The sequence below is a fragment of the Lagenorhynchus albirostris genome, chromosome 7 (assembly GCF_949774975.1).
Source record: "Lagenorhynchus albirostris chromosome 7, mLagAlb1.1, whole genome shotgun sequence".
Taxonomy (NCBI): Eukaryota; Metazoa; Chordata; class Mammalia; order Artiodactyla; family Delphinidae; genus Lagenorhynchus; species Lagenorhynchus albirostris.
The window spans coordinates 6,766,216-6,791,703 of record NC_083101.1 but is presented as its reverse complement, the minus strand read 5'-3'; the positions used below and the strand labels follow the sequence as shown (position 1 = coordinate 6,791,703).

The 25,488-nt window shown below is 57.9% G+C and overlaps 3 protein-coding genes across 12 annotated transcripts; 1 reads left to right on the top strand and 2 right to left on the bottom strand.

Moving 5' to 3' along the window:
• Positions 1–1,087: 1,087 nt before the first annotated feature.
• Positions 1,088–13,839, bottom strand: C7H9orf50 (chromosome 7 C9orf50 homolog). The gene is made up of 8 exons (XM_060153675.1): positions 13,755–13,839; positions 13,435–13,570; positions 7,054–7,526; positions 6,700–6,790; positions 3,612–3,772; positions 1,941–2,103; positions 1,662–1,787; positions 1,088–1,297 (listed from the first exon to the last, which is right to left on the bottom strand). The coding sequence occupies exons 1-7, from the start codon at positions 13,837–13,839 to the stop codon at positions 1,703–1,705; spliced, it is 1,194 nt and encodes a 397-aa protein (XP_060009658.1). The 3' UTR covers positions 1,088–1,297; positions 1,662–1,702.
• On the top strand, positions 10,696–19,763 carry NTMT1 (N-terminal Xaa-Pro-Lys N-methyltransferase 1). Of its 10 annotated transcripts, XM_060154093.1 has the most exons (6): positions 10,718–10,831; positions 11,640–11,829; positions 12,213–12,392; positions 16,692–16,904; positions 17,709–17,961; positions 18,805–19,763. In XM_060154093.1, exons 4-6 carry the CDS (start codon positions 16,743–16,745, stop codon positions 19,059–19,061), a joined length of 672 nt encoding a protein of 223 aa, XP_060010076.1. In that variant the 5' UTR covers positions 10,718–10,831; positions 11,640–11,829; positions 12,213–12,392; positions 16,692–16,742; the 3' UTR covers positions 19,062–19,763. The 10 variants fall into 10 exon arrangements, with proteins under 10 accessions (XP_060010082.1, XP_060010077.1, XP_060010084.1 ...); XM_060154099.1 differs by lacking the exon at positions 11,640–11,829 and having other exon boundaries at positions 10,696–10,831; positions 12,213–12,300; XM_060154094.1 differs by lacking the exon at positions 11,640–11,829 and having other exon boundaries at positions 10,696–10,831.
• A 168-nt stretch (positions 19,764–19,931) lies between these two features.
• ASB6 (ankyrin repeat and SOCS box containing 6) lies at positions 19,932–25,203 on the bottom strand. The gene is made up of 6 exons (XM_060154091.1): positions 24,964–25,203; positions 23,750–23,931; positions 22,611–22,717; positions 22,402–22,510; positions 21,579–21,665; positions 19,932–21,476 (listed from the first exon to the last, which is right to left on the bottom strand). The coding sequence occupies exons 1-6, from the start codon at positions 25,074–25,076 to the stop codon at positions 20,809–20,811; spliced, it is 1,266 nt and encodes a 421-aa protein (XP_060010074.1). The 5' UTR covers positions 25,077–25,203; the 3' UTR covers positions 19,932–20,808.
• Between the last annotated feature and the right edge of the window lie 285 nt (positions 25,204–25,488).

The following is a 25,488-nucleotide window of genomic DNA, read 5'->3' as shown; positions in this document are numbered from 1 at the left end:
TCGGAGAGGGCCAGGTGGGCTGTGCAAGGCCACGAAGAAAAGGTGCAGTAGAATCAGGCCTCCTCCGGGACCCGCAGGCTCTCCAGGAAATATAAGTACTGGGGGGGGGAGTGGGGGAGGAGTGAAAGTCCAGAAAGTGGGGATGGAGGGGATAGGTCATCCCAGGGATCGGAATCCCACTACACTTCCCAGTGAAGGGGGATGGTAGCACTGCTCCAACCCATCCCCACAGGGTTGGTAGATCCGTGGCCTTTTCTGGAGCCAGGGCCCTCCTTCGAAACAGTTCTCCCCCATCCACAACCCGTCCTGGCCCTAAAATCCCCACGGCCGGTCCAACCCAAATCCCAGCCTTTGCTATTCAGCACTGCGCCTGGGTGTAGATTCCATGGCTGTTTCTTCACTGGCCAGGAGGTGGCGATAAAGACCTCGATCCCGGCCTTGGCGAGGGGTTGGAGCCAAAGCGCTGCTTCTAGGAGAGAGGGGAGGGGCCCAAACTTTGCCCAGCAGTTGGAACGCAGGTGTGTGGCAGGGCCAAACCCGGCAGACAGGCAAATGGGGGTGAACTGCTGGGTCAGTGCAGCGGTCGGAAAAGCTCCAGGCAGTTCCTGCCACCTTGTCTTGCGCCACCTCCCGTGTGAACCTGAACACTGCCCCCCTAAGTGGGAGAGAAACATCTGACCCCTGCCCACCCAGATGCTTGCCCTCCAGGGATAAGACTCTGGCCTGGGAACACAGAAGACAAATGTTTGTCCCTTTGGCCACAGTCTGGATGCCCTCACCCCACAGGGGAGGTCCGCAAGCAGCCTTTGGTTCCCGTCAAAGATGGAGGCTGGGCTGGGGGAGGTTGAGGCAGGTGCCTGTTTCAGGTGTGGGCTGATCTAGGTTGACAGAGGCTTGGTCCCAGGTTTGAGATGTGTGGCAGGGTCTCCCACCTCTCAGAAGAGGGGCTCATTTGGAACAAGCCTGACCCCTGAAGATGCCTTGCCCCCCCATCTTCATCCCAGCTGTGACTCCGCCCCAGCCCTCCCCCTGGCCCAGGACCCCCAAAGACCAGCAACTAGGAGAGGTTTGTAAGGTGATTCTGACAGCAGATACCAGCCACCGGGGATGTGCGTTTATTTGTGGGTCAGGGAAGGCCTCTCCTCACCCCTCCCCCGTGTCCACACCTGGGCTTGGGCACCAGCAGCCATTCACCTCTGAGCGCGACGTGATGTTGACGGCAGGGGAAGCTGGTGCCCCTTAGGGCGGCCTTGTTTCAGGACCGTGTGTGCAACACCAAGCTGGGCAGGAAGGACTCCTAAGGCGAGAAGGGGGACCAGCTGGGCGTTTTGGGGGCCTCTGGGCAGGAGATGGGGTTCCCTGGGCCCAGGGGGATTCTACGCCACAGCCCGAGGGGGCAGGCACTGTGGTCAGCCCCATTTTACAGATGCGGAAACTGACACGAAAAAGACCCCACCGTTCGAAAGTTAGGAGCTTGCGATCTGAACCCAGGCAGCCTGGCCTGAGAGCCCACCCCTTAGCCGAGCATATACGGGGGTTTCACCCAGAGCCCTGGCCACCCCACTGGGCACCAACCCCCACCAGGCAGGGGGGCTCCAGGTGGCTGGCTGCCAGCAGTTGCTCAGTAGCTTCTGGCTCCAGGAACAGGGCGATTTGCCCACCTGCTCCAGAAAGGTTTTGAGGTGCCCCCGCTCTGCTGCCTCTAGGTGGTGGGCCTGGGGATGAAGGGCAGGCTGCTGTTCAGAGAGGTGTCCTCAGAGAGGTGGTCCTTCGGCTCCAGGGTGGACCTAAGGGGGACAGGAGCCCATGAACTGTGTGGACCCTGAGTCCCAGGTCCACCCATGGCTGGCAGAGCCCTCAAGGGCCCAGACCACAGCTGGTCAGGGAGGTTTACAGGATGAGGAGATGCATGAATCCCATCCCCTTCCACAAAGCCTCACAGGCCACGGAAGTCCCAGCCGAATGAGTTGGCTGTGGTGTCCTCCTTGGCCCTGGGATACAGGGCTTTGGGCAAACTCTCCAGCCATCTCCCGACACTCCCGAACACCTGCTCCGATGCTGCGGACCCGCTGGCTGTCCTGTTCTCGAGGATGCCCTGCAGGACTGGAGGAGAGAGAGCACGGGTGAGATCTCTACCCAGGCGGGGCACCTATACCCCCCCCTCCTCCTCCCTCTGGCAGGCAAGAGCTGGCAGAGTCCCGTCTCCATGGCAACCCAAGGCTCCCAGGGCCTTCTGGCTGCCTCCAGGGAAGGCTCTGGTTTTAAAACTATCCTGCATGACTGTTTCTGCCTCTATCACCGAAGCTGTGCCCGCTCCCCCCTGCCCACACCCCCACTCCTGCTTTAGCCCAACATGGGCCCCATTTCCCACAGTCGGAAGGCCAGTCGTCCCACCATGTAAATCCAAGAGACGATGCTAAGAATCCTATGGGGATGGAGGGTGTTTCCTGTCCAACAGCTGCCCCTCCGGCTGGTCAGGAACCCCGAATTCCTCAGGATGGAAAGGGCTGGGAAGCAGCCGCTGAGCTCCACTCTGGTGTTCTGGGGTATGCCCGCAGCCCAGTGGCTGTCAAGGAAGTGTCTCCCGGGCCAGCCAACGGCCATTCCCAAGAAACTTTCTCCAGGTGCTCCCTCTCCTTGGATTCCCAGGGGTGGCCAGGGGGCGTCTCTTTTCAGCTGCTGTGTCATCTGCCCTCAGGGCCTTGGCTGCCCCATCGAACAACCAGAAGTTGGGCAGAATTGCAGCTTCCACCTCCAACTTCCTGTGACCCTGAGGGGGATGGGTCGGGCTCCTTCTGAATCCGCCAAGGCCCTGGATTTTGAGGGCTTTGCCCCCAGCGAGGCTTTGGGGCAGCCGATCCCTGAAAGCGCATACAGTCGGTGCTTAATAAATAGATGAGGCTGTTGGACTGCTGGATCCTGAGAAGAGAAGGGGCTGGGCAGATGGGGAAAGCAGGCCTTAGGAAAGATCGTACCAGAGCAAAGACGTGTATTCTTCCCACCGCTTGACACCCACTTCAGAAAACACTGGAAACTGTGCCAACACGAACGAAGCTCTGCCTGGGAACCTGGGCCTGGTGGTTGGTTCCTAGCTTCTTTGCTGGACCAGGCAGTGCCAGCCTTCTGTGGAGGCGTGACCTTCTAGAACTTTCTGGGCACCTCCCAAGCCAGGCCTCTGAGGTCTGCCTTCAGGGATATGGGAAAAGGATGCTTCGGGTGCCTTTGTTCCTACCTTCTCCAGCCCCTGGAGGCCATGTGCGGGGTCTGCAGGCTGAGGTCGTGGGTTCCAAGGTGGGCAGATACAGCGTGTGGGAACCCTTGGCAGTGAGAAATCCTTCTGTGGTGGCCAGGCCTGGACAGCCACTGTTTCCTGGGCCACAGCTGCAGCCTTGGGACATCTCTGCTGGACCTCAGACCCTCTACTTGGTCCTTGAGGGTCACCCTAACAGCCTCCGGAGAGGCCAGTTCAAGGGCCTCCTCCACAGGGTCAATGGTCTCTTGGGCTTTTTGGCCGGCCCCTAACTCCCAGGACCCAGGGCCACAGCCTCTGCTCTTCAGGTTTCAGGCTGGAACTTTCTGGAGTCCTGGAGCTTCCCTTGCTGTCTGCTCACCTGCACAGCTGCGTTCCCAGTAGCGGAGCGCTGTGTACCGTAGCGTCTCATCTGCAAACTGCACGCGGAAAGGGCAACACCGCCTGCGGTGCCCTGAGCCTTCCCCCGAGGAGTTGTGGGTGAGCACGGCCTTGAGCTTGGGGGCCTGTGTAGTGTGGGGCCTGGTGAGAGAGATGAGAAGGGCAGGGGAGGACCAGGGCCTGAGGCCCCAGCCCCTCATGCCACCCTGACAACACACATCCACCAGGCCAGAGCTCCCTGTGGGATCCTGACAACCACAGCTGGCCTCTCCTGAGCACTTCCTGCCCTTCAGTCAATGGCTTGTAACAGGCATCAGCCCACCAAACCCACACAACTCTGTGAAACACGATTATTATTCCCATTTTACAGATGAGGAAACTGAGGCACAGAGCGTTTTTGTTTTTCGTTTTTTGCAACTTGCCCAAGATCGCACAGCTGGTTAGGGGTGGAGCCAAGATGTGAATTCTGGTTCCAGAGCCAGTTCTCTTATATATCAAGCAATTCAGCAGAGAAAATAAGGAGATGAACTCCGGAGTCAGGCAGTCCTGGGTTTCAATTCTGACTCTGTTGAGCCTGAGTTTCTTTGTCTGTAAAATGGGGATCATTGTTGTGCCCACCATACAGGGTTGTGAAGCGATGACAGGGACTGAAAAGCACCGTCCCCCGTACCACCACCCAGGCCAGGGTCTGCAGGGCCAAGGGTAAGCATCTCTAACTGGGAACTGTTCTTATAATCGTCAATTTCAATTATGCCCCTTCCCAGTCCTGCGACATGGGGCAGACTGCCCTCAAGTCTCCATTTTACAGTTTTCCCTTTTAAATTATGTACTATGTATTGTAGACACGATAATAGCATCCTTATAAGAGTCTGGTGAGTATCAAATAACTTACGTGAGGCATCTGGTACAGGGCCTGGCAAGGGGCCTGTATGCAATAAAGGGGATCTGTTATGGTGACATTTATTAATTTCAGCCTCCAGAGCAAGGCTGCAGGAGGGCTTGCTTCATTCATCCACAGCTCTGTTATTCAGAAATGCCACATTTGACCTTACGTACAATGCTTATTGATATATCTGACTCCATGTATCTGTCCACATCTTTATGTCCGTTTGGACACAGAGGGGACGCTTTTCATAAGCCCATTGAAGAGCCAGGTATCCAGGAGATGGCCAAGACAGTGTCGGCTACAGGCATTGGGACTTAGTTATGCAACAGCTGTTTGCTTATCCATGCCTGCTTGGTGCTGGCCTCAGGACCAGGCAAAGGCTTGCCCCAGCTGTGCCCACTGGTCTGAAATCTCAGCTTCTCCTCTCAAATGCTGCTGGAGCGTGTTCTAATGCACCCAGCTGTCCCCAGCAGGGCCTACTAGGGAACCCCACACACCTTCAAGTGCTCAAGAATTAGCTCCTGAATGTGAAACACTGTGAAGGTATCCATCCCTGTTGTTGCTTACATTCAAGATAATGAGTTCCACACTCTTATTTATTATATCTTATGAGAAGTAGTGTGTTTATTTGGTCTGATTGATTTAAAGTTCCTGGGTTGGCAAATGTGTTTCATTTCTGGCACCTGCTCTGATCCACTGGTGGTGTCTGCCTGGAGCACTGTGTCAGGAAGGGTTCTGAGGCTCAGTGGGGGAAAAGTGCTGTGATCAGTTAGTACTGTCTGCCATGGGTCCAGGATGAGAAGGAATGGCAGGTCTAGTGTATTTCCTCTCCCTGGTCTTTAAACTCACGGGCAATGCTCTTCACCTTTCATCCATGTTTAAGCCTGTTTAAGCAGGAGGAATTATTTCTGTATTCTTTTCCCCCTCCATTAGAGGTACAGCACCTAGGCCCAGTTAAGCTCTAATGCCCAGGCTCTTCCTACCCCCATCCCTTATTTTACTTCCCCCGATATTTGACATATAGTAAAAGCTAGTAAAGGTTAGAGGAAGAAATGGATGAATGAATGGTGGGTTGTGTGAAAGGATGGAAGACTGGGTAGCTGGGTAGGTGGGTGGACAGATAGATGAATTAACGAAAAGGTCTTTTTTTTTTTTTTTGACTGCACCGCGTGGCTTGCAGGATCTTAGTTCCTGGATCGGGGATTGAACCTGGGCCACAGCAGTGAAAGCACCGAGTCCTAACCACTGGACCGCCAGGGAATTCCCGAAGAGGTCTTAATACAAGGATTGGATCTTAGGAGGATGGGCACATGTATGGATGCATAGGTGGGTGAATGATTATGTAGATGAGTGTGTAGACTTGTACATGGCTGCAAGACTAAAAATGGATAGCATCCTGGACTTACAGGTGGATGGAAGGATTGGTAGATGATCAGTCACTGGATTCATGGGTAGATGGATAGAATTGTGGGAATTTGGGGATAGCTGGATGACTGACTGGCTGGATGGATGGAGGGATACGTGGATTAATGGATCAATAGGAGACCTGATTCATGGGTGGATGGATGGATGGAGAGATTCATGAATAGGTTTTAAAAGACCTGGTTCACAGATAAGGTGTATGCAACGATGAATGGGTGAATGGGAGAATGAATATATGAATGGATTCATCGATGAATTATGAAGGTGTTGGTAGAAGACCTGATTCATGGGTGGATGGATTCATAGATGTTGATGGACGATCGTTGAACAGGTTGGGAGAAGACCTGATTCATGGATGGACACACAGATGGATGAACAGGTGGACAGATGGACACACTCATGGGCGAAAGGCAGAGGAAAGAAAGGAAGGAAAGAAATGCCCTTTCTCCCCACTCCCCTACCCCATCCTCCCATAACGCACTGATTGGTCTTCTCGACCGTGGTCTTTCTCCCCACTCCCCTACCCCATCCTCCCATAACGCACTGATTGGTCTTCTCGACCGTGGTGAATTGTGAGTGATCTCTCCTGAAGGAGAGGGCAGGTGTCTGATGGAGCAAAATCTTCTTAAGACTATTCTTGAAGTACAATGACTGGCCCCTTGAAGACAAATAGGCCACACCTGGCATGAGTGATCAGGGTCCCCCATAGTCAGAGCATTGATGACAACCCTGTTCCCACCAGCAGGTCACTGACACTTACCCCAGGTCTGGGAGGAAGGAGTCGCGGGGACACTGCGGAGGACTTCCAGAGTGTTCTGACACACCCCTTTGATGTTGTGATGGTGAGGATGCTGGGAGCCAGGAGGAGGTGGAAATAGTTCTGAGTCTTCTCTTGGGCACAATCCTTACCAGGCTCTTCCTGGTTGCATGGCCTTGGGCCTCAGTTTACTCATCTGTACAATAGGGGCAGTGGTAGACCCGCCCTCAAGGGGTGGTTGCCATCGCCAGGACTCTGCCAGGCATACTCTGCTAACACTGCCATTATTCTACGCCAGGTGGTGGGACCCCCACCGGAAATGACTCAGCCCCCCCGTGGGGGCCGTAGGGGCCTCACTCGGTGGTCGCGGCTGCTTCGCAGACTCAGACCCTGAGCCAGGAACTGCCGGGACCGGCCGGGGAGGAGCTCTCCTAGGAGGTCGCCCAAAGAGTCGGGGTTCTCCCTGGCCGAGCCCCTGCGGGGATCCTCGCACTGTCCAGGCCCGCGGCGCCGGTTCCCCGGGCTCGCCGGCCAAGAGCGTGGGCGGCAGCAGCAGCGACCTCAGCCCTTGGTCGGTTCCGGGCCGCCCGCTGGGCCACGGTGGGCAGGACGGGCAGGCGCGACCGGGGGCGCCTGACGCCCACCCCGGGATCCGAGGGCGAGGACTCACACGCGGGGGCCTCCCACCACTCGGCGCCGCCCTCCGAAGCCCTGGAACCCCCGGAGGCCCCCGCGCCAGAGGCTGCTCGGAGCTCGGGCAGCAGCAGCCTCGGCAGCAGCGGGTCTCTCCGTCTGCGATCGCCACCGCCGGGGAGCCCCTCGGGCGCCATCTGCTGGGCACAGGAGCTGGGCCGACGCCGGGGCATGTCTGGCCCTGCGCTCAGCCCAGGGCATCCTCAAGCCAGTGGGGGCGGTGCCGTGTGAAGTGGAGAGGAGGGCGTAGACCAGCCTCCAGGCCGTAGCGCCCGGAGCGGGGCAGCGTGGCTCGGGGCTACTACCACTGGCTCGCCAGACAGTAAGTGGCTTCAGGCTAGAGCGTCCTGATCCTCTGTTTCCTCACCTCACCGAAAAACGGTGACGGTGAGAGTACGCACTTTTTGAGTTACTGTGACGTTTAAATGGCTTAGAATAATGACAGGCACGTTGTACGTGCTCAAGGAAGCCTAGCTGCTGTTGTTATTATATTTTAAAATTATTATTTAGGATTTAGTCTCAGCTCCACTACTTATTAGCTGTACCTTTGGGCAAGCCAATTAATTAACTGCTCTCAGTGCCCTCATCTGCAGAATGGGGATAACCCAGCGCCTGCTCCTTTGTGAGAATGAAACAGCACCACGTGGTAGAGAGCACTTAGCATCTGGAGTGTTCAACGTGCTGTTACTGTTATTAGCGCTGGGGTGGGAACTGGGAAACCTGGAACCAGCTTGAAAGGGTGACCTGCCCTGCAGCTGCCCATTCCTTCTGGAGCCCCAGAGTCCCTTGGGTGGGAGCTTAGTGAAAATACAGATGCCCCAGATTCCGATTCAGAGGTCTGGGGTGGGGCAAGACATATTTTTAACAAACTCCCCCTTTGGGAGACAGAGCCCCAGCCCCGCCCCCCATTTCTTTTCTTTTCTTTTTTTCTTTTTTTTTTTGCAGTACGCGGGCCTCTCACCGTTGTGGCCTCTCCCGTTGCGGAGCACAGGCTCCAGACATGCAGGCTCGGCGGCCATGGCTCACGGGCCCAGCTGCTCCGCGGCATGTGGGATCTTCCCGGACCGGGGCACGAACCCGTGTCCCCCGCATCGGCAGGCGGACTCTCAACCACTGCGCCACCAGGGAAGCCCCCCACCCCCCATTTCTGACACTGGCATCTCAGAGCCTGCTTCCTCCCTACCACACCCCACTCCCAGATTGTTGTCAGCTCTGAGCTGGTTTCTAGTGTCACATTCACCCTAGTGGGGCTTTGGGGCGGGGCCGGAGACGGTCCCCTGAAGTTAGAGCCCCCTACCAGGTGGGCTGCTCCTTGGAAGAGCCCGTCTTCCCGGCTTGGTCCCTCTGCTGGCCCCCTCCCTGCTGCCTCCATGGCCTCTTCAGGGTCATTATGATCCACCCCTCGCCCAAGGTGAAGTGGGCACTGAGGCTGGGGGGCAGAGGGCGGGGCTGTTGTGCTCAGGATGCCAAGGCTGCAGTCACAAGGGAGCGTGGGACTCCTGGCCAGGGCAGCCAGGCCCAAGCCAGGGATGGAGGGCCCTGGGTTCAGCTACCTTCTCTGGATCTGGGAGGCTCAGGTGGGTCATGTTTGGGCTGGGTGGCTTTGGAGGTGGAATTTCGACTAGAAGACTGGGTAGTAAGAATGCGGTGGGCCTGGAGACTATGAGGAACCAGTTGTGAGTCCATGCTCTGTTCCTGCTTGCTGTGTGGTGCTGGATAAATCTCTCCTTTCTCAGGGCTCCACGGTAAAATGGACTGTTGGCCTCCACCTGTGACTCTTGGCTGGGAGGGGGCAGGGAAAAAGCTTGTATTGTAAAACTTGAGTGGGGGACGAGTGTAGTTTGGACCAGTAATTTCACTGGCCTGGTAGGATTTTACAATTTGAAAACGAATAAAATGACTTTGGAATTCAAATGACAAGATGTCTGCCTGGAGGAGGCATCCCAGACAATGTAATACATTTCCGAAAATACTCCTCAACCAGGGATGGAAGGGCATACCTCCTTGGGAAGACGGAACATTGTGTGGGGAAGGTGAGAAATTTTTATATTTATTCTAAGTGTTTGTGAGTTTTTAAAAAATGGATGAGGAACACCAGACTACCTAGATGATTTCTAAGGAGGCCTCCAGCCCTTACATGCTGCAAACATTTATTGAGCATCTACTATGTGCGAGGCTTGGGAATTCAGAGATGCGAGAGGCTTTGAGGTTAGTGGACTGGCCAGACCTGGAAAGGCCTTGGAGTCCAGGTGTAGGGAAGGGAGTTTGTCTTCCATTGACAGGAAATAAAGGTAGGGGTGGATTTTTGGCACCCCTAAAAAGCTAGGCTCAGAGCTGCCCCCCCAAATTATAGAAACCTCCAGATTGAGATTGCCCAAGATGTATCCCCTTGCCATAGTGACATGGAAAATGAAGCTTGGGAGAGGAGCCCAGGCCAGGGGAACCAAGTCTGACCTGCAGTGCCCTAGCGAGGATGCCACATAATACGGACAGATTTGGGGGACTCAAGCAGGTGGGGCTTTTCAGGGCACCCCCCCCCATAGCTTTCTCTTCATTAGAGCAAACACATTTTAAGCCCCTCCTTGGTGCGACGCCCAGAGGAAGGCACTGTAAATCTAAGCCAGGATGTCAGTTTAGGAAAAAAGAACTTATGACGAATATTGTGACTATTATGACATAGATGAATATTATGAGTCAGCTTCTATTTACTGAGAGCGGGCTCCAAGCACAGGGCACAAATTTAACCCTCAGAGCGTTCCATCTATCTGGCAGAAGTGGAGACCGAGGCTTGGAAAGGTTCACAAGGTCTACCTACCTGCAAACTCTCATTTCCATCAAGGCTGCTTCAGGGGCCGCTCCAGAATTTCTGTGTATGGCAGGAGCCTAGGGGAGGGCAATCTTTTGGGAACAGAAATTTCATGGATTTGCTCTGCTTATTTGGAGTGGCAACCCCTTGGCACTGTCAAAGGTATTTTTCTTCCTTTTTTTTTTCTTTTTGCTCTGTATATTTTAAGATATTAATTGTTATGGGTGGGATTAAGGCTTGCATAAGGCTCCCCCTCCCCTTTTTACCCAATGGAAACTCCACAAAACGCTCGTTTTTAAAAGTCCAGCCGTGCCGCCTCCTCATGAGCTGCAAGCTGGAGGCGGGACAGGGTCGGCGCTGCGGCTTTTTAGAGCTGGGAAGCTCTTCCCGGGACAGTACTCGAGTTAGGTCCGGAGCCCACGGGGCGGAGCCCTATGCGGCCCCGCCCCCGGGAGCCCGGAAGTGACGCAAGCGGACAAAGGCGGCGCGCGCCGCGAGGTGTAGCGTCTGGTAGAGGTTAGGTGGAGCTGCTTGGGGGCTGCTGGGGTCTTCGCCGGCGCCACCGTCGCCGCCGCCTCCTCCCTCCCTTCCTTTTCCCCGTCCTCTTCTCTCGGGTCCTAGGAGCCCCCGCGTGGGGTGAGTAGCGCGAGGCGGAGCGGGGGACGGCGGCCGCCGGGAGAGGGGAGGCCCCGGCCCCCAACGGCCTGGGCGCCCTGAGGCCCCGGCTCCTCACGTGACCCGGGCGCGAGCCGGCAGGGCCCCACGTGCGCACTCCGGGGAGGTCCGCCGGCAGGCCGGCCGGCCCTGGGCCCCAGGTGGGGTGGGAGGAGGAAGGCCGAGGCCCCCCAAGCCTGATCAGGGCACTCCCCCACGCCGACCCCCGCCGCAGCAAGTTCCTTTCCCTCTCTGAGCCTCAGTTTCCCCTGTGAGAAACGGGTAAGGAGAGCACCCACTAGGAGGGTGGGTGTGAGGATTCAGTAAAATGCTCAGATCAGAGTCGGGCACAGGGTAGTGCCCGGTTACATAGGCGTTGCTATCATATTTCACCTTGGACCCGACCCCAGTTAGGGGTCAACATAGGTGCCGCTCAAAAGACAGCCCGCCGCGAGGAGCCCTTGGAGCCAAGGTCAGCCTGTTGGCAGGGAGGCTGCCGTATCAGAAGGCCCAGGCTTTGCTGCCCATCAACTGTGATTTCTCTCTGGACCGTGGTTTCTCTATACAATAGGGGATAGAACCAGCTGGTGGCAGAGGCCTTGCGGGTGGGGCTGGGCAGTACTGCACATGGTCTGGAGGTATGGAATCTGCCCAGTGAGACGGGATGAACCCTGGGAGAACTAGGGCCTTGACCCAGTAAGAAGTCTGGATTCCGTCCTTGTTCTGTTCCTGGTTTTCTGTGTGTGTGCATCACTCCACGAGTGGAATGGTTTTTCTCTCTGTGAACTAGGGACTGTGGGAGGGTTGGAGTACACGTAGAATGCTTTGGTGGAGACTAGAAGCCCTAGAATCACAGACAGAGTCACCAAAACCAGCAGGGTGTCCGTGCTTCCGTGGATGGGAAGCTCACTCCCCTCTGCGGATTGGCGGAGCTGAGTCACTGGAACGACCACCCGGCAGTACCAGTCATGGTCCCTTAGGTGTGGCCAGCACTCTGGTTTAGGGGGCCTTTCGGCACATTTTCTCATTAGGGCTTCACACTTGGCGGAGAGAATCGATGAGAATCTCGTCTGACAGATTTTGGGGATTAATGCATGCCCAGCAGTGCATGGATCACTTTACGCTTGTATATCCACGTTTACTCATCACAGCCTTCCTAGAAAGTCAATGCTGCTGTTCCCATTTTATAGATAAAGACACGTAACTGAGGTTGTGTCTTATCTGTGCTTACACAGCCAGTGAGAAGTAGAGCCAGGATTCACACCTGGTTCATTCAACTCCATCAGAGCCTTTGTTTTTAAATCCCGCTCCCCCCCCTTTTTTTTGGTCTTCTTTACTCCCTCCCTCCCATTCTTTTTCATAGAACACCCTGCCATTCTCAGAAGTCCAACGGCTGTCCACACAGAGCCAGGGAGAACAGGCCCTGTCCACGAGGGTGTGGGAAGGAAGAGGTAACATCAAGCAGGCTCGTGCCTCCCGATGCTTCCAGGCTTTTCCTTAGAGACTCATAAATGAGGACGAGATGAGCCTGCAGGGCCTGACGGTGACAGTTCCAACCCCATTCTCTTCCATGGATCCTGGGAACAGAGTAATAGCTGGGGCGGCTGGCCGGGGTGGCCCTGAACACCTTGGAGGGGGGCGTGGGTAGGTGGCCAGATGATCATGAAGTATTCACAGACACATTCCACTTGCTGAGGAGCAGAAGTTCCCTAGGAGCAAAGGGTCTCACTTCCCCTCCAAGCTAGCCCAGAGTGCAGGAAGCCAGACCGCCCAGGCCCCTCCCCTGTCCCTGCGGCCATGTGGCTCCTTCCTTGCTGTGATCCCAGCAGGACAGAGTGCAGGAGGACCTCCTGCGGGTTGACCGACAGCCCCGCCGTTCCCTCTGACTCCTAGGGACCTCCTGCCCACCTCAGTCTGGACTCTGGGAGGCAAGGTGTAGACAGGGCCCCAGAAGTCATGTTTACTAATGAATCCAAGCTGTTAGGACAAATGTCAGAGTTATACTTGCCATTTCCCGGCCTAGATGTGCCTCCCCTGGCTTGTTCCTAGAATGTACCCGTAAGTGGAATTCTTGTAAATTGGATTATTCAGGGGACCTTGACAGTTAAAGGAATCATGTTGTAAGGCTTTTGGTAAAGCAAAAAATTGTATCGTCAGTAAAGGGCTTCAGTGATATCAGGTTTGAATGATTCGATTTTTGTCTGCAGGATTTTCTTAAAAGTGAAGAATGACTGGCCGCACAAAGGTCCTTCTGTGATTCATTCAGCAAAACCAGTTGGTAAACACCCACCTCGCAGCAGGTGTTAGGCTAATGGTGTAGACTTAGCGTCCCTGGGCCTCCTGGGAGGGAAGGCAGACAGATAGGCAGAGAGAGTACAGCCAGGGAAGCGTCTGGCCCCGGATTTATTCTGTTCATCTGATCGGAAGGGAACTTTGTTGAATACCTATGAGCTACATGAGACGCAGGAGAAATACAGTGATACATCTCAGGGTGTCGCCACTGCTTTCTAAGGGGTTCCCAGTCCAGTGGGGTGATAGGCACAAATACAAAGCCAGCAGTTTGTGTGAGGGGGACAGGGCCGAACTCGCTGAGCTCGCCCGAGTGGGAGCACGCTGTGTGGCCGGCTTTGGTGCTGTCCTTCCTGAGGGGGACAGGGCCGGACTCGCTGAGCTCGCCCGAGTGGGAGCACTGCTGCGTGGCCGGCTTTGGTGCTGTCCTTCCTGGTGACAGCGGAGGGGCTGGGAAAGAGTTGCCGTGGTGCCTGTCGGCGGGGGCTGGGGAGCCCACTTGGCCTTTCAGACCGTGTCCGCATAAGCAGCCCCCAAACCCAGGAAGGTGGATGGTAACATTCAAGCTGCTGGCTCCCTCTCCTGTCAGTTCTCAGGGAGCTACGGTGACACTTACTGTGCCACATCTGCATTCTCGGGGACTGGCAGGTCTCCACGTGCTTTTGCTTGTCACGCTCCTCGAGGCTGGAACGAGAGTTCATTCTCACAAGCAGCGCGCCGCTTCCTCCTGTGGGCTGGGGCGCGGGTGTGGGACGCTGCCGTGAGCCAGGGCTGGGGGCAGTATTTAGAACTGAGGCCCCCCAGCCTGTCACCCCGAAGGGCTCTTGGGTTGGTGCCGTAACTGGAACCGTCCTCATTGGAGTCCCAAGCCCTGTACCTGAACAGGGAAGGGAGGGGATCCGTCTGAGAGCTGATTCGAGAACCTGAAGGGGGGGGGAGCCAGGGGTCTCTGGGGGCACAGTGGAAGGGGTCTACGGAGGGTGGAAACAGTGGCAAAGTCCAGGTCTAAGGGCCACCCTGGTGGGGCCTGTGGATGCTTTCGGCTCCCTCCTGTTCCGCAGAAGGCCCGCGTGTGACCCTTGTCCCCGGGGAACGCCCGGGTCCACAGAAGGAGCCGGGTCCGGGGACGAGGCGGCGGCCCCCTTCCCATCTGTTCCCAGCAGCCAGGCCAGGCCCTCCCCCGGTGCCCCCACTGGCTGGCTGGCGTCTCCGGAAAGGGCTGGCCGTGGCAGAAGTGGAATTGCGTCAGGGAGCAGCATTTCTGAGTTGTTTGGCTGGGGTGGTCCTGCTGCTTCTGGAAGGTTCCTTGTCTTCCAGGACAAGTTCAGAGTGCAGGTGTATGTCGGAGGCTAGCTACAGACATGGCAGTGCAGATCCTCAGCGTTTCTTGTTTCGTTCCCCTGCGCTGCTTCTGGTCCCTAAGTTGTGTGTCGAAGGCCCGTGCTTGTCCTCAGGGCACTTTTCTGTTACTTCTCTTGAAGCTCTTAAAGCACTCCTCGGTCTTACGGGGGTTTCAGCTGGTTTTGAGGACCCTACCGGGAGGTCAGTGACTTAACTACAGCCCCGTGGAGTACTGTAAAGGGGGCGGAGTGAGCCCCCGGGAGCACAGGCTTGCACAGCTTTCCTGGGGGACTGGGGGGCTTTCACCCCTGCACTGAGGGACTCCTGTGGCTCGGTGCCGGGACGCAGTGGTGAAAAGGCAAGGTCCTACCTCGGGGGCTTCCATTCTAGTGGAGGCCAGACGGTCAGTAAACTGTCATTTCAGCTAGAAATACGCACTCCGAAGGCAGGAACCACGGGGATCGGGTAAGCGTGTTGGAGGAAGGCACCTTAGACTGGTCAGGGAAGGCCTCTTTGAGGTGACACGTAAGTGAAACCCTGTGTTGAAAATCAGCTGCTCACGGGGGAAGGCCCAGGGCTCGGCAAACGCACGGGCCCCTTGACCTTGGGTAGGATGCCACCGTGTGCATCGCCTCCCTCCTCTACACAGGGCCCGTGGGGTGCCTGGGTCGCGGTGAGTCGTGAGGGTCCAGTGGCCAGTGAAGAGTGCGCAATGCGTGTGGGCAGAGGATGGGTGGCTGCTACCCCCGTTCTGTCTCCTGGCACGGCGCTGCCGTTCCTGCACCGTCGCCACTCAGCCCCCGCAGGCTGGGTCCCCGCACACCCCTGCCCTTCAGAAACTCAGCTGATCAGTTTCCCGTTGTTGACAGACTGGGCCCATGGCCCCAGGCTGCACTCAGGGCGCTGTACTCCAGGCCCTGTCTGCCAGGACGGGCTCACCTCCCACACTCTTCTCTCTGTCCACACCGCAGCCAGCCCGGCCGTCCGCAGCCCTCTGTGTGGCACACGTGCCATGCCACCTCTGCTCTGTCCCTGTGCCCTTCCAGAGCATTCCTTGTCCTCCGGGCCTGGCCTTCTCCTGGCTGCTGCCCCGCCCGCCATTCGGAAGGGACTCCTCTACCCCTCGAGTTCCCATAGCCCTTTGTGGCTCAACGGGAGTCCTCGTTTCTGCCTCGTGTTCTCATTGGCTCCATTTCTTCCCTGTCTCCCCTGCTGTAAGCCTCTGGGTGTTGAACTTTATCTGGACAAGCCTCACGGCAGCTGGAACAGCCCTGCGCACGGCGAGCATCTGTAGATGAGCGCGGGGCCTCGGGAGAGGTGTGACGCTCCACCCCTACGTGGCGTGGCCCAGCTGGCTGAATGTGGCGCTGGCAGTGGGCCTCCGCTCTGCCATCAGGGCCCGGCCGTCTGCTTTCACTCTCCCCTGTAGCCACGCGGCTGCCAACGCAGCCTTCCAGAAGCACACATCTCAGGCCACTCCCTGCTCAACCTAGAGTAGTTCCGGCTCGCTGCTCTTTGGTGTGAAGTCGGAACTAGCAAACATGACCCTTAGGACCCCGAGTTTCCCGTTGGAAGGGCAACGCACGCGCCTGTCTTCCTGGTTGCTGAGCGAACGCTTCCTCATCCTCGATGTTAGCTGGTGTGTCGCTTCTCCTGACACCTGTGCTCTGCCAGCACCTTGTACCTCTCCGCAGCCCTCACACATGTCTGATCGTGTATCCGCCTGGCCGTCTCCCTGTTCACAGACAGCACCTGGCACAGAGTCAGGCTCATGGGTAACCGTGGACTGGACCCCGCAGTGAGCTTGTTTCTGCGCTCGCGACGGAGGAAGGGAGGCGTGGGGCTCCTCGGGCCCTGCTGGGATCACCCGGAATGTCTGCTGTAGGAGGCTTGGGTTCCTTGCTTTGTTTTCATTTCTCTTAAGTGTAGATCAGGGTTCTCTGTACCTTGGGTTCAGAAGCCACTGAGTCAGGTGTCATGTAGGGTAAGGAAAGAACTAGAAGCCAGGACTCTGGGTGTCCTGCTCTGACATGAAGATAGCTTTGCAGAATGACTTGAATGCAAGAGACAGGGGGCAATGCCCTCTAATGGGTAGAAGCAGGTTGGGGGACACTGGCCACTCCTCTGCGTCAGGCAGGATCGTGTGACCAGCAGAAGCATGCGGGGAGCCCAGGGCCCTCAACCTGGCTGCTTCCCTCCTTTTTTTATTCAGGGACACCGCTGCTGAGTCTGGTGCCTGAGCAAAGACGTGGCTGGTGACAGCATGACGAGCGAGGTGATAGAGGACGAGAAACAATTCTATTCCAAGGCCAAGACGTACTGGAAGGAGGTCCCGGCCACCGTGGACGGCATGCTCGGGGGGTATGGCCACATCTCCAGCATCGACATCACCAGCTCCCGGAAGTTCCTGCAGAGGTTTCTGAGGGTAGGCAGGGCTGCTGTGCTCTCCAGGAGGAGAGGCGGTGGCGCCGGTGGCACTGCCTGCTCTGCGTGGGGCGCCACCTTCCCACTCGCCGCCACAGGGTCACCTCATTGTGTCCACGACCCAAGCCTTGAAGAGCGGGTGGGGCGGGTGACTCACAGGCTTTGCCCCAAGGTCACCCGACAGGAGGCAGCTGTTACGCTGGGGCCTCTCGGTGCCGGAACGGAGCAGTCTCCTCACAAACTGTTCTATTTTTCCAGAGGCAAAACCTTTGCTCTCCTGCCGTGTTTGCAAGCATCTGGGCTGTGGCTGTTGGCCGTTCGGCCAGCACAGCTTCTCGTTCCTCGCCCCGCCACCCTCCTCTGTGCCAGGCTGGCATCGCCGTGGCCAGAGCCTCCCTGCCTGTCCCTCGGCAAACACCGAGGCTGCTGCTTGCCCCCTGCTCCACCCACGTTCCATCTTCCCAGATTTGTTCACTGAGTGCCCTCTTCCATCCTTTCACTGCTTGAGTTCTTTATTCTCTCTCTGCTGCTGTCCTTTTAATGGGGTCTCAGGAGTGACAGGAGATGAACGCACCTACTTAACACCTTTAAGTGGAGGTTGGCTTTCACGTTAGAGACATGTGGCCCAGGAAAAGGCTGTGCTGTGCTCACGCCCACTGCTGGCCCCACCGGTGCGAGCTGCCGGCCTGTGCCCAGGCCTGACCCGAGTAGCCAGGGGCCCGTGAGGAAAGGCCCCTTCGCAGTGACAGGGTCCCTGTGGCTTTCTAACCCTTCCTTATGGTCTGTGCCTTCTCTGCTCTTTCAGGAAGGCCCAAACAAGACGGGAACCTCGTACGCCCTGGACTGCGGAGCCGGCATCGGAAGGATCACCAAGAGGCTGCTCTTGCCTCTCTTCGGAATGGTGGACATGGTGGACGTGACGGAGGACTTTCTGGTCAAGGCCAAGACCTACCTGGGTGAGGAAGGCAAGAGAGTGAGGAACTTCTTCTGCTGCGGCCTCCAGGACTTCAGCCCGGAGCCGCACTCTTACGACGTCATCTGGATCCAGTGGGTGATAGGTGAGCATCCCGCGCCCCTTCTCCGCCTGCCTGCACGTCTCTCACCGCAGAGGCTGGGCTTCCCGAGGCCGTGGGAGCTGAGGCTCTGGCGCTGCTGCAGAGGGCGGCCAGCGGGCATTCCTCGAATCCTCCCTGCACTCGCCAGGACTCCACCTACAAGGTTCACTTGCTTCCATGTTTTGTTTCAACTCAATACCTGCTGTGACCCATTTGGGGACAGATTTTGTTGTTGAAAAGTTTTAATTATCAGTAACTTACTGCATTCAAAGAATGTGGAAATGAGTTTTCATAAGAAGGGCTTTCAGTAAGAGGAAGAGTTGGAGCCCTGGCTGCCCTCTGCCGTTCACAGTGAGCGAGCCGCTTTACCACCCGGTCCTGCACCCACTTGGCCTGAAGGCGTACCCAGGGTGCTCTCCTCAGGCTGCCCACCTAGCAGCAGGCCACCTCCTCCAGGTGGGCGGCCCAGGCTGCTGGGAACACGCTGGATTTGCCCTGCATTTTGTGGTCCTCAAAAGCCTGTTAGGAGTTGTGATGTAGGGAAGGAACTCTGTTTGGTACACTCCGCTGATCCAGGCCTAGGAGGGGCGGGTGGAGTGTAGGTGTTGGGCACGGCCTGGAAGTCACCCAGTCAGGGTGAAATCCCAGCGGCATACGTTGTGATTGCCCTTGGGTAGGTGACTTCTGAGCCCGTTTCCTCTTAAAATGGGCTTTGGTAAACCCCTCCAGGCTGTTGAAAGCCAGTGGCCCTGTGTGTTCAGCACTGAGTAAGTGCTCAGCAAGTGGACACGCAGTGGCATGGAGGGGCTGGCATCCTTCCCTCGTGACGGCCTCTGCCTCCCCCAGGCCACCTGACCGATCAGCACCTGGCCGAGTTCCTGCGGCGCTGCAAGCGGGGCCTCCGCCCCAACGGCATCATCGTCATCAAAGACAACATGGCCCAGGAGGGCGTGATCCTGGACGATGTGGACAGCAGCGTGTGCCGGGACCTCGATGTGGTCCACAGGATCGTCCGCAGCGCAGGCCTCAGCCTCCTGGCCCAGGAGCGGCAGGAGAACCTTCCGGACGAGATCTACCACGTGTACAGCTTAGCCCTGAGATGAGCGGGGCTGGCAGGAGAGAGGGACCAGTGTGGGTGGGGGAGGACTGGCAGCTGCACGCGGTCCACATGCTCAACCTCGATGGTTCAGGGGTGCTGAGCGGGGCCACGAAATATACCTGTCTGCCGTCCACTCACTATACAGACTCTTATTAAAAAGGCATAAGGGGACCCAGTCGGGAGGGGTGCCACTGAATGGGGCAGCAAGGCCGGAGTGAGCGGCGGGGACTGGGCCCTGTGGACCCATGCGACCCCTGGGCCTCCGATGCTCGCCTCGTGGGAATCCAGCGGTCCCATCAGAAGTGAGACTCCCTGCTCTCCAGTAACACCACCTGGCCTTCCTGCCACAGGCCTGGCTGGCTTAAGAGGAAGAGAGTAACCCCTAAAGCGGTTGCCGAGGACCTTATACCTCCAGAGCTGAGGGGGGCGGAGCTGGGCCCGTGGAGCCTGCAGCCCTCAGCACCCTCCTGCCTGCGCTGAGCCTGCGTGGTGCCTGCCGAGCGGCGCAGTTGATGGGATGTCCACGTTCCGGGTGCTATTTGGAGATGGGGCCCTGGGGCCCTTAACGTGACCGTCACCACAGCCTGCAGGGAGGGGAGAGGCCTGGAGCTTCCCTCTCGGCTGTGCCTTGTGGCTCCTCCTTAGGGGGCATTTTCAGTCAAAAATAAAAGGGTGAACCCCTGTACTGGAAAGGCCTTCGCCAGTCTGGAGTGGTGCTTTTCTTTACTGGGACAACAGTGCTGTGCTGCTTGAAAGCTGCTCTCCTGGCTGGGCATCTCCTCGTGCCTCTGCCACCTCTTCTTCGGCTGCCGTGGACCCTTTACCCTGAACTCGGGAAAGGGCGGGAGCGGGGCTGAAATGTTATACAAGGACCTTTAAGGCCAAGGGAAATCAGTTTAATTTTATAATATATCATTCGGTTGTCTCAGCTCATCTCCCAGGCATTTACACAATTCACAGTGACCCCCTGTGTGACTTGCAGACAGCCTGCTGAGGCCTCAGCCCAGGGCGGAGGCTGGCTTTCAGTCTCGGTGGCTTCCTCCATCAGATGATCCCGCACAAAGCGAGACACTGGAAGGACAGCCCCTGGCCATGCATGATTGCTTTGTAGAAGGCATGGTGCCCAGAACCCCAGGGTTGGCACAAACAGCTGCCGCCAGAGCAGAGCCCTGCACCCTGGGGGGCAACCTGGGCCCAGAGCTGCAGACGCCGCAGGAGGCAGCTCAGCTTCCTCCCTGCCTGCCCAGAAGCACTTGCTTTCTGACGGACTCTGGAGCGGAGGCGCGTGTACAGGGTCTCGGCTGGGCTGCACCCTGCGGGCCCCTCCCGCCTGCTCCGGCCTCAGCCGCGTCTCCACGCAGAACGGGCCAGCTTCCTGCAGCCCGCAGGAGGGCCCGGTCTCGGAGCTACCCTGCTTCTCTAAATGCCGGGCGCTTCCCTCAGATTGAGAGGGTACAAACGTGTCCCAAGTCTAAACCCTGTCCCTTGTTCCACTGTGGGGTGAGACTTGGGGGTGCTGCCAGAGGGAAGCGGGGGCGGTCTGCCTGGAAGACGGAAGCCTTTCCCCACTGGAGTGCTTGCAGCTGCCGGGTTCCACCTGGCTTTCTCTGTCCTCAGTAAGGATCCAGTCTCACCTCCAACATGCACCTTCTGACAGGCGGGGCTGAAGGTTCTCCCCTAAGGCCGCCACAGGTACTTAAATCCACCAACAGGTTGAGCTGCCCACACCCTGTTCCCTGCAGTCGCGGCTGTCAGATGTCGTCTTCGACGGTGCCACTGTGCTCACTGAGGAGGTACCACTTGAGCCTGTCGGGCAGAGGTAGGGCCTTGACCTTCGCGTCCACAGGCCACGGCTGAAGGTAGAGCCGGATGTAAACGCGACACAGGTGCTTGAGGGGTGGGGGGTAGCTCTCCAGCTGCCTCAAGGAGAAGTGAAGGGCCTGGATCTTGTCTGCCAGGCTGCCCACGGGATGGATATCGAAGTTTTCAGGCAGCTGGAGTTTGTGGGAATTAGTCACCATGAGATCCAGGACGGTCTCAGCTTTGCGCAGCAGGTCCACGTGACTCTCATCCTCCGCGCAGCCTGGGTGGGAGCAGAGCCTCTCGAAGATGATGTGGAAGCCGGACCAGCAGGACGCGCCGTGGAGGGAACAGTTATAGGCGGCCCCGGACTCCAGCAGGAAGCGCAGGAGGGGGAAGTGCAGCTTAAAGCTCTTGAGGCAGATGTGCGTGAGGGACTCGTGGGCTGGGCACTCGCTGGGGTCGGCGCCGTGAGCCAGCAGCAGCTGCGTTACTTGGAAGCAGAAGCGGTTGATCAACTGGGCCTCCTCTTTGTCACCTCCCACCGTCTCGCCCAGCAGAAAGATGATGCAGGTGAACACGGTGTCCCCGTCTTTGGTGGTAGCCTTGACATCCGCCCCTAGAAGAACCAGGAGGGAGAAGAGACGGTGGGAGGAGGCCTTAAACCCTGGCAAAGCAATGCTTCGTGTTCCAGGGGGCAGCATGGAAGGACAAGGCTCACCTCCTTCCAGCAAGAGGCGGATGTTCTCAGTGTTGTGGATTTGCACCCCGTCACTGCTGGCCAGAGCATGGAGCAGAGCAGTCTTTCCTAGGGAGGGAGAGTGAGTGGGGGGCAGTGGGAGGCCGGGAAGCCGAGGTCAGGCCAACCCCAGAGGTGGAAGGGAAACACAGACCCTCGGGATCAGAAAACGAACTTCAGAAATGACTGACCTCTCTCACCTGGGGCTGAGGGTGACAGGTTTCTTTCTTTCGAATTTTTTTTATTTTTTGAATTTATTTAGTTTTTATATAGCAGGTTCCCACTAGCTATCTGTTTTACACATGGTAGTGTATACATGTCAATCCCAATCTCCCAATTCATCCCACCACCAGCCCCCCTGCCACTTTCCCCCCTTGGTGTCCATACGTTTGTTCTCTACATCTGTGTCTCTATTTCTGCGCGGAGAATGACAGGTTTCTGGCCATTCTCTCTCCACTCACACAAAAATGGGAACAGAAGGGCCAGGGAAAGCAGGACTTTTCTAGACCCTGAGGTGCTACCTGAGACCCAGGCTGGGTCTCTCCCGACAGGGAGCCCCGTCCCTCAGAAGCTGAGCACACAGGTACCCCATTTCCTCCTACAGATGCCCTTACGGGACCGATGACGCACTGCCTCTCAAGCCTCGGCGAGTCAGCAAAATGCACCAGTGTGCGCCCGGCCGTGCTGTGCCATCAGAGGGGCCGCCTCCAGCCTGCCTGCCAAGCCATCGCCCCGGGTTACCCTGGGTAACCCCACAAGGCAATTCGGCCCAGGCCCACCCTGCTCCTCTACAGGAGGCACCCACCATGCTTGTCGGCCGCGTTGACATCTGCTCCAAGGTCCAGGAGGCGCTGCAGGCAGGGCAGGCGCTCCGGCTCCTCGCTGGCCAGGTCCAAGGGGCTGCTCTCATGGATCTGAGTCAAGAAAGCACAGCCGCGTCGGCCCGGGGGCCTGTGAGCTGCTCAGGGCCCCGACCACATCCCCCCTTCAGAGCAGGCCGGACCTGGCTCTTACCCGGTCCCTGCGGTTAATGTCGGCCCCGTGGCGCACCAGCAGCTCCACCATGTCAGGCTGGTTTCGCAGGACGGCGATGTGCAGGGCCGTGTAGTAGGTGACCGGGTCTGAGGGCACAGACACAGCTTACGTCAGTCCTGCCTGTCGGCACATTCTCGCAGGGTCCCAGGACTAGCCTGGCAGCCCAGCCGCAGTGCTCCGACCTAAGGTCTCCCAGCACCACGAGGGGTCAGGACACAGCTGTCTTTGTCGGACAGTGCATGGAGTCAGGCCTAGGTTTGGGTCCTGGGGGTGTTCTGATTAATGGACGTCGTACTTAATCCAGGTTTTAGTTCCTTCTGTAAAATGGGACCTAAACAGGGCTGTTGGGAGGAATACGCAGAGTGACAGCTCCGTAAGTCTTGCAATAAAAGCCAAGTTCTCACAGCTGGGTCTCCCAGTGGCTGACTTCACAATGCCTCCCCCACCTCTCTCAGCTCTGTGACCCTCCAGGAGCCTAGAAGCCTCTGAGCCTGTCCTCAAATGGGGAGGGGAGACACGCCTGGCCACATCCTGTGTCAGCACAAAACCCCCAAGTCGGCCCCAAGTCAGCCCTGCATGTCTCCTGGCCGACTCTGCCTGCCCTCCCAGGGTGAAAGCGAAGAGGGAAGAATAATGGCTCCATCACCACCCCCAGCACACAAGCTAGAAGCCAACAGCGTCCTGCTGTCATTTATGCCCAGTGAGTCTTATCTGTTTTCCCCTCTCCCTGTGGCAGGAACAAGAATGCAAGGTGGCTCAGAACGAGTGTCAGAAAATTACATTCCCTGAGCTCTGGGCACAGCGCCAGCAGCCACATTTTCACATTAATGGAAGCAGGGATTTAGCTGGGAGCTGGGGGAAAGTTTGCTAAAGCAATCACATGGTAGAAGCAGTGACAAACTCGCTCTTGATCAGAGGTGGTTAAGGGCCATTTGAAAGCCCGCAGGGGGATGGGAGGCCACCCAATGTGGGTGTCCTTAGTCATCACCCGTGACATAAATGAGGGAAGTACCTCCCAAGAGAACAGTAAAAGCAGAGCCCGAAGGCTTGGCCGCCCACCCGAAGCAGGGCCACACTTAAGCCACCTACCACCCCGGCCCCTCTGGGCTCCAGCTGACCTTCGAAGTTGAGGTTGGCCCCATTCCGCAGGAGAACGTCAGCTGCGCGCGTCAGTCCCAGCTCAGCCATCTTCAGCAGGGCGTTGCTCACGCCTTCCTGGTAAAATGGAGAGTGGGCTTTTCTCTCCAGCAGCTCAGTGAGAACAAGGATCCGGCTCTCCTCGCTGGCGACATAACTGGGCCTGGGGCAGGAGAGAGGCAGAGCAGTTGAGGGTGGGAACAGCAGTGGGACCAGCTGGCTGGGTACCCTGTGGGCAGGTGGCCTTTAGTCTCCTGCTGTCACACACAGGCAGGGCCCTGGCTCCGTGGGGCTGAAAGTCTCTTTAGAAAAGGTCGGTGGCAGAGAGGGCCAAGCTGGATCTGCTCACTGGAGCAGACTCCTCGGGTTTGCTGAGAAAGGACTGGGGCTGTCTTCAGCCTCCCTCCAAGCGGCCCAGAGAATCTAGCCCCTGGCTTGGGTACAAAGCCTCATACACCTGGGCTGTTGGCACTGAAGGGAACTCTTGTGGCCAAGATCAAGTACCAGACACTGACACCCTCCCACCGCAGACAGTGACTGTCCCTGAGCGGCAGAGGATGCCAGAGCAGCCCAGGCAACCCCACAGCCACGGCAGTCAGCAGACCTCCTCCCTCGCTCACACCCAGGGACGTCTGGTGTTCCGAAGGCTGAGCGCACACAAAGTCCCAACCCACCTACCTCCCTCGCCAATTCCAACGGGTCCCCAAAACGCACACCTGATCCCCCTTTTCTCTGCTCTTTTCTCTGTTCCACCTAATACACTATTTACTTAAGTTCACTTATGACTGTCGGTCTCTCTCCTCTGGAGCACAAGCATCATGAAGGCTGGGGGTTTAGCTCACTGACGTAGCCCCGAACGATGCGCTAACAACCGTTCCCACCGGTTCACGGATAGACCCGCGCCTGTGCAAACTCGGCTATGGAAAGCGCATTTCGCACTGCTCACAGATTCCACCCTGCTCCGCTGCAACTCCAGGTGGAGGGCACAGGACAGGCAGGGCGCAGGGTGGGGCCCTGAGGCGGAGGCCCTCCCGACACCCCACCCTCCGGCCCTGCCTGCGCTAGCTGGGAGCCCTCACCACCGCCGTCTGTCTTATCTGTCAGGTGGGGACACCGCCCGCCTCGCCCCGCCATGTTTGTAGTGACAAAGAAAGGGATGCAGCTCCGGGTCGGAGGCGGGAAGGGAGCGAGTTACCCGTCCAGGGGCTCCTGCCGCTCGGGGTCCTGGATGCCCAAGGAGCCCAGAATCGCATCCACTAGCGGCTGGTACTCGAAGATAATCCTCCGGAAGCCGTGCAGGAACGGCATTGCGGCGGCCGCACCTTCCGCCGAGGCCGAGACGCCGATTGGGCACGTTCCGGGGGCCGCGGTCTCGGCCAAGCTTGGCCACTGCTGGTCCAGTCCCCTCGCCGGCCAGCTGCACCGCCCAACCAACTGCTCCGCGCCGGAAGTAACACTGGAACTTCCGGCCCGCTCCGGCCCGGGAAAGAGAGCGGGGGACGACAGCGTCCTCTGCGGGCTAGGAGGACCGCGGCGCAACTGGGCGCGCCAGCTGGGGGTGTCTGGGGGGCGGCCCTGGGGGACTTCAGGGCGCGGACCTGCAGCCCAGCCGGATCCCAGCCCTTGGAGGGCCCGTCCCTTGCCTGCCCGGCCCGGCTCCGCCCTGCGATACCGCCCGCGGCCGCTGGGCGTCGTCCGAGCTCCGCCCATTGAGCGAGCA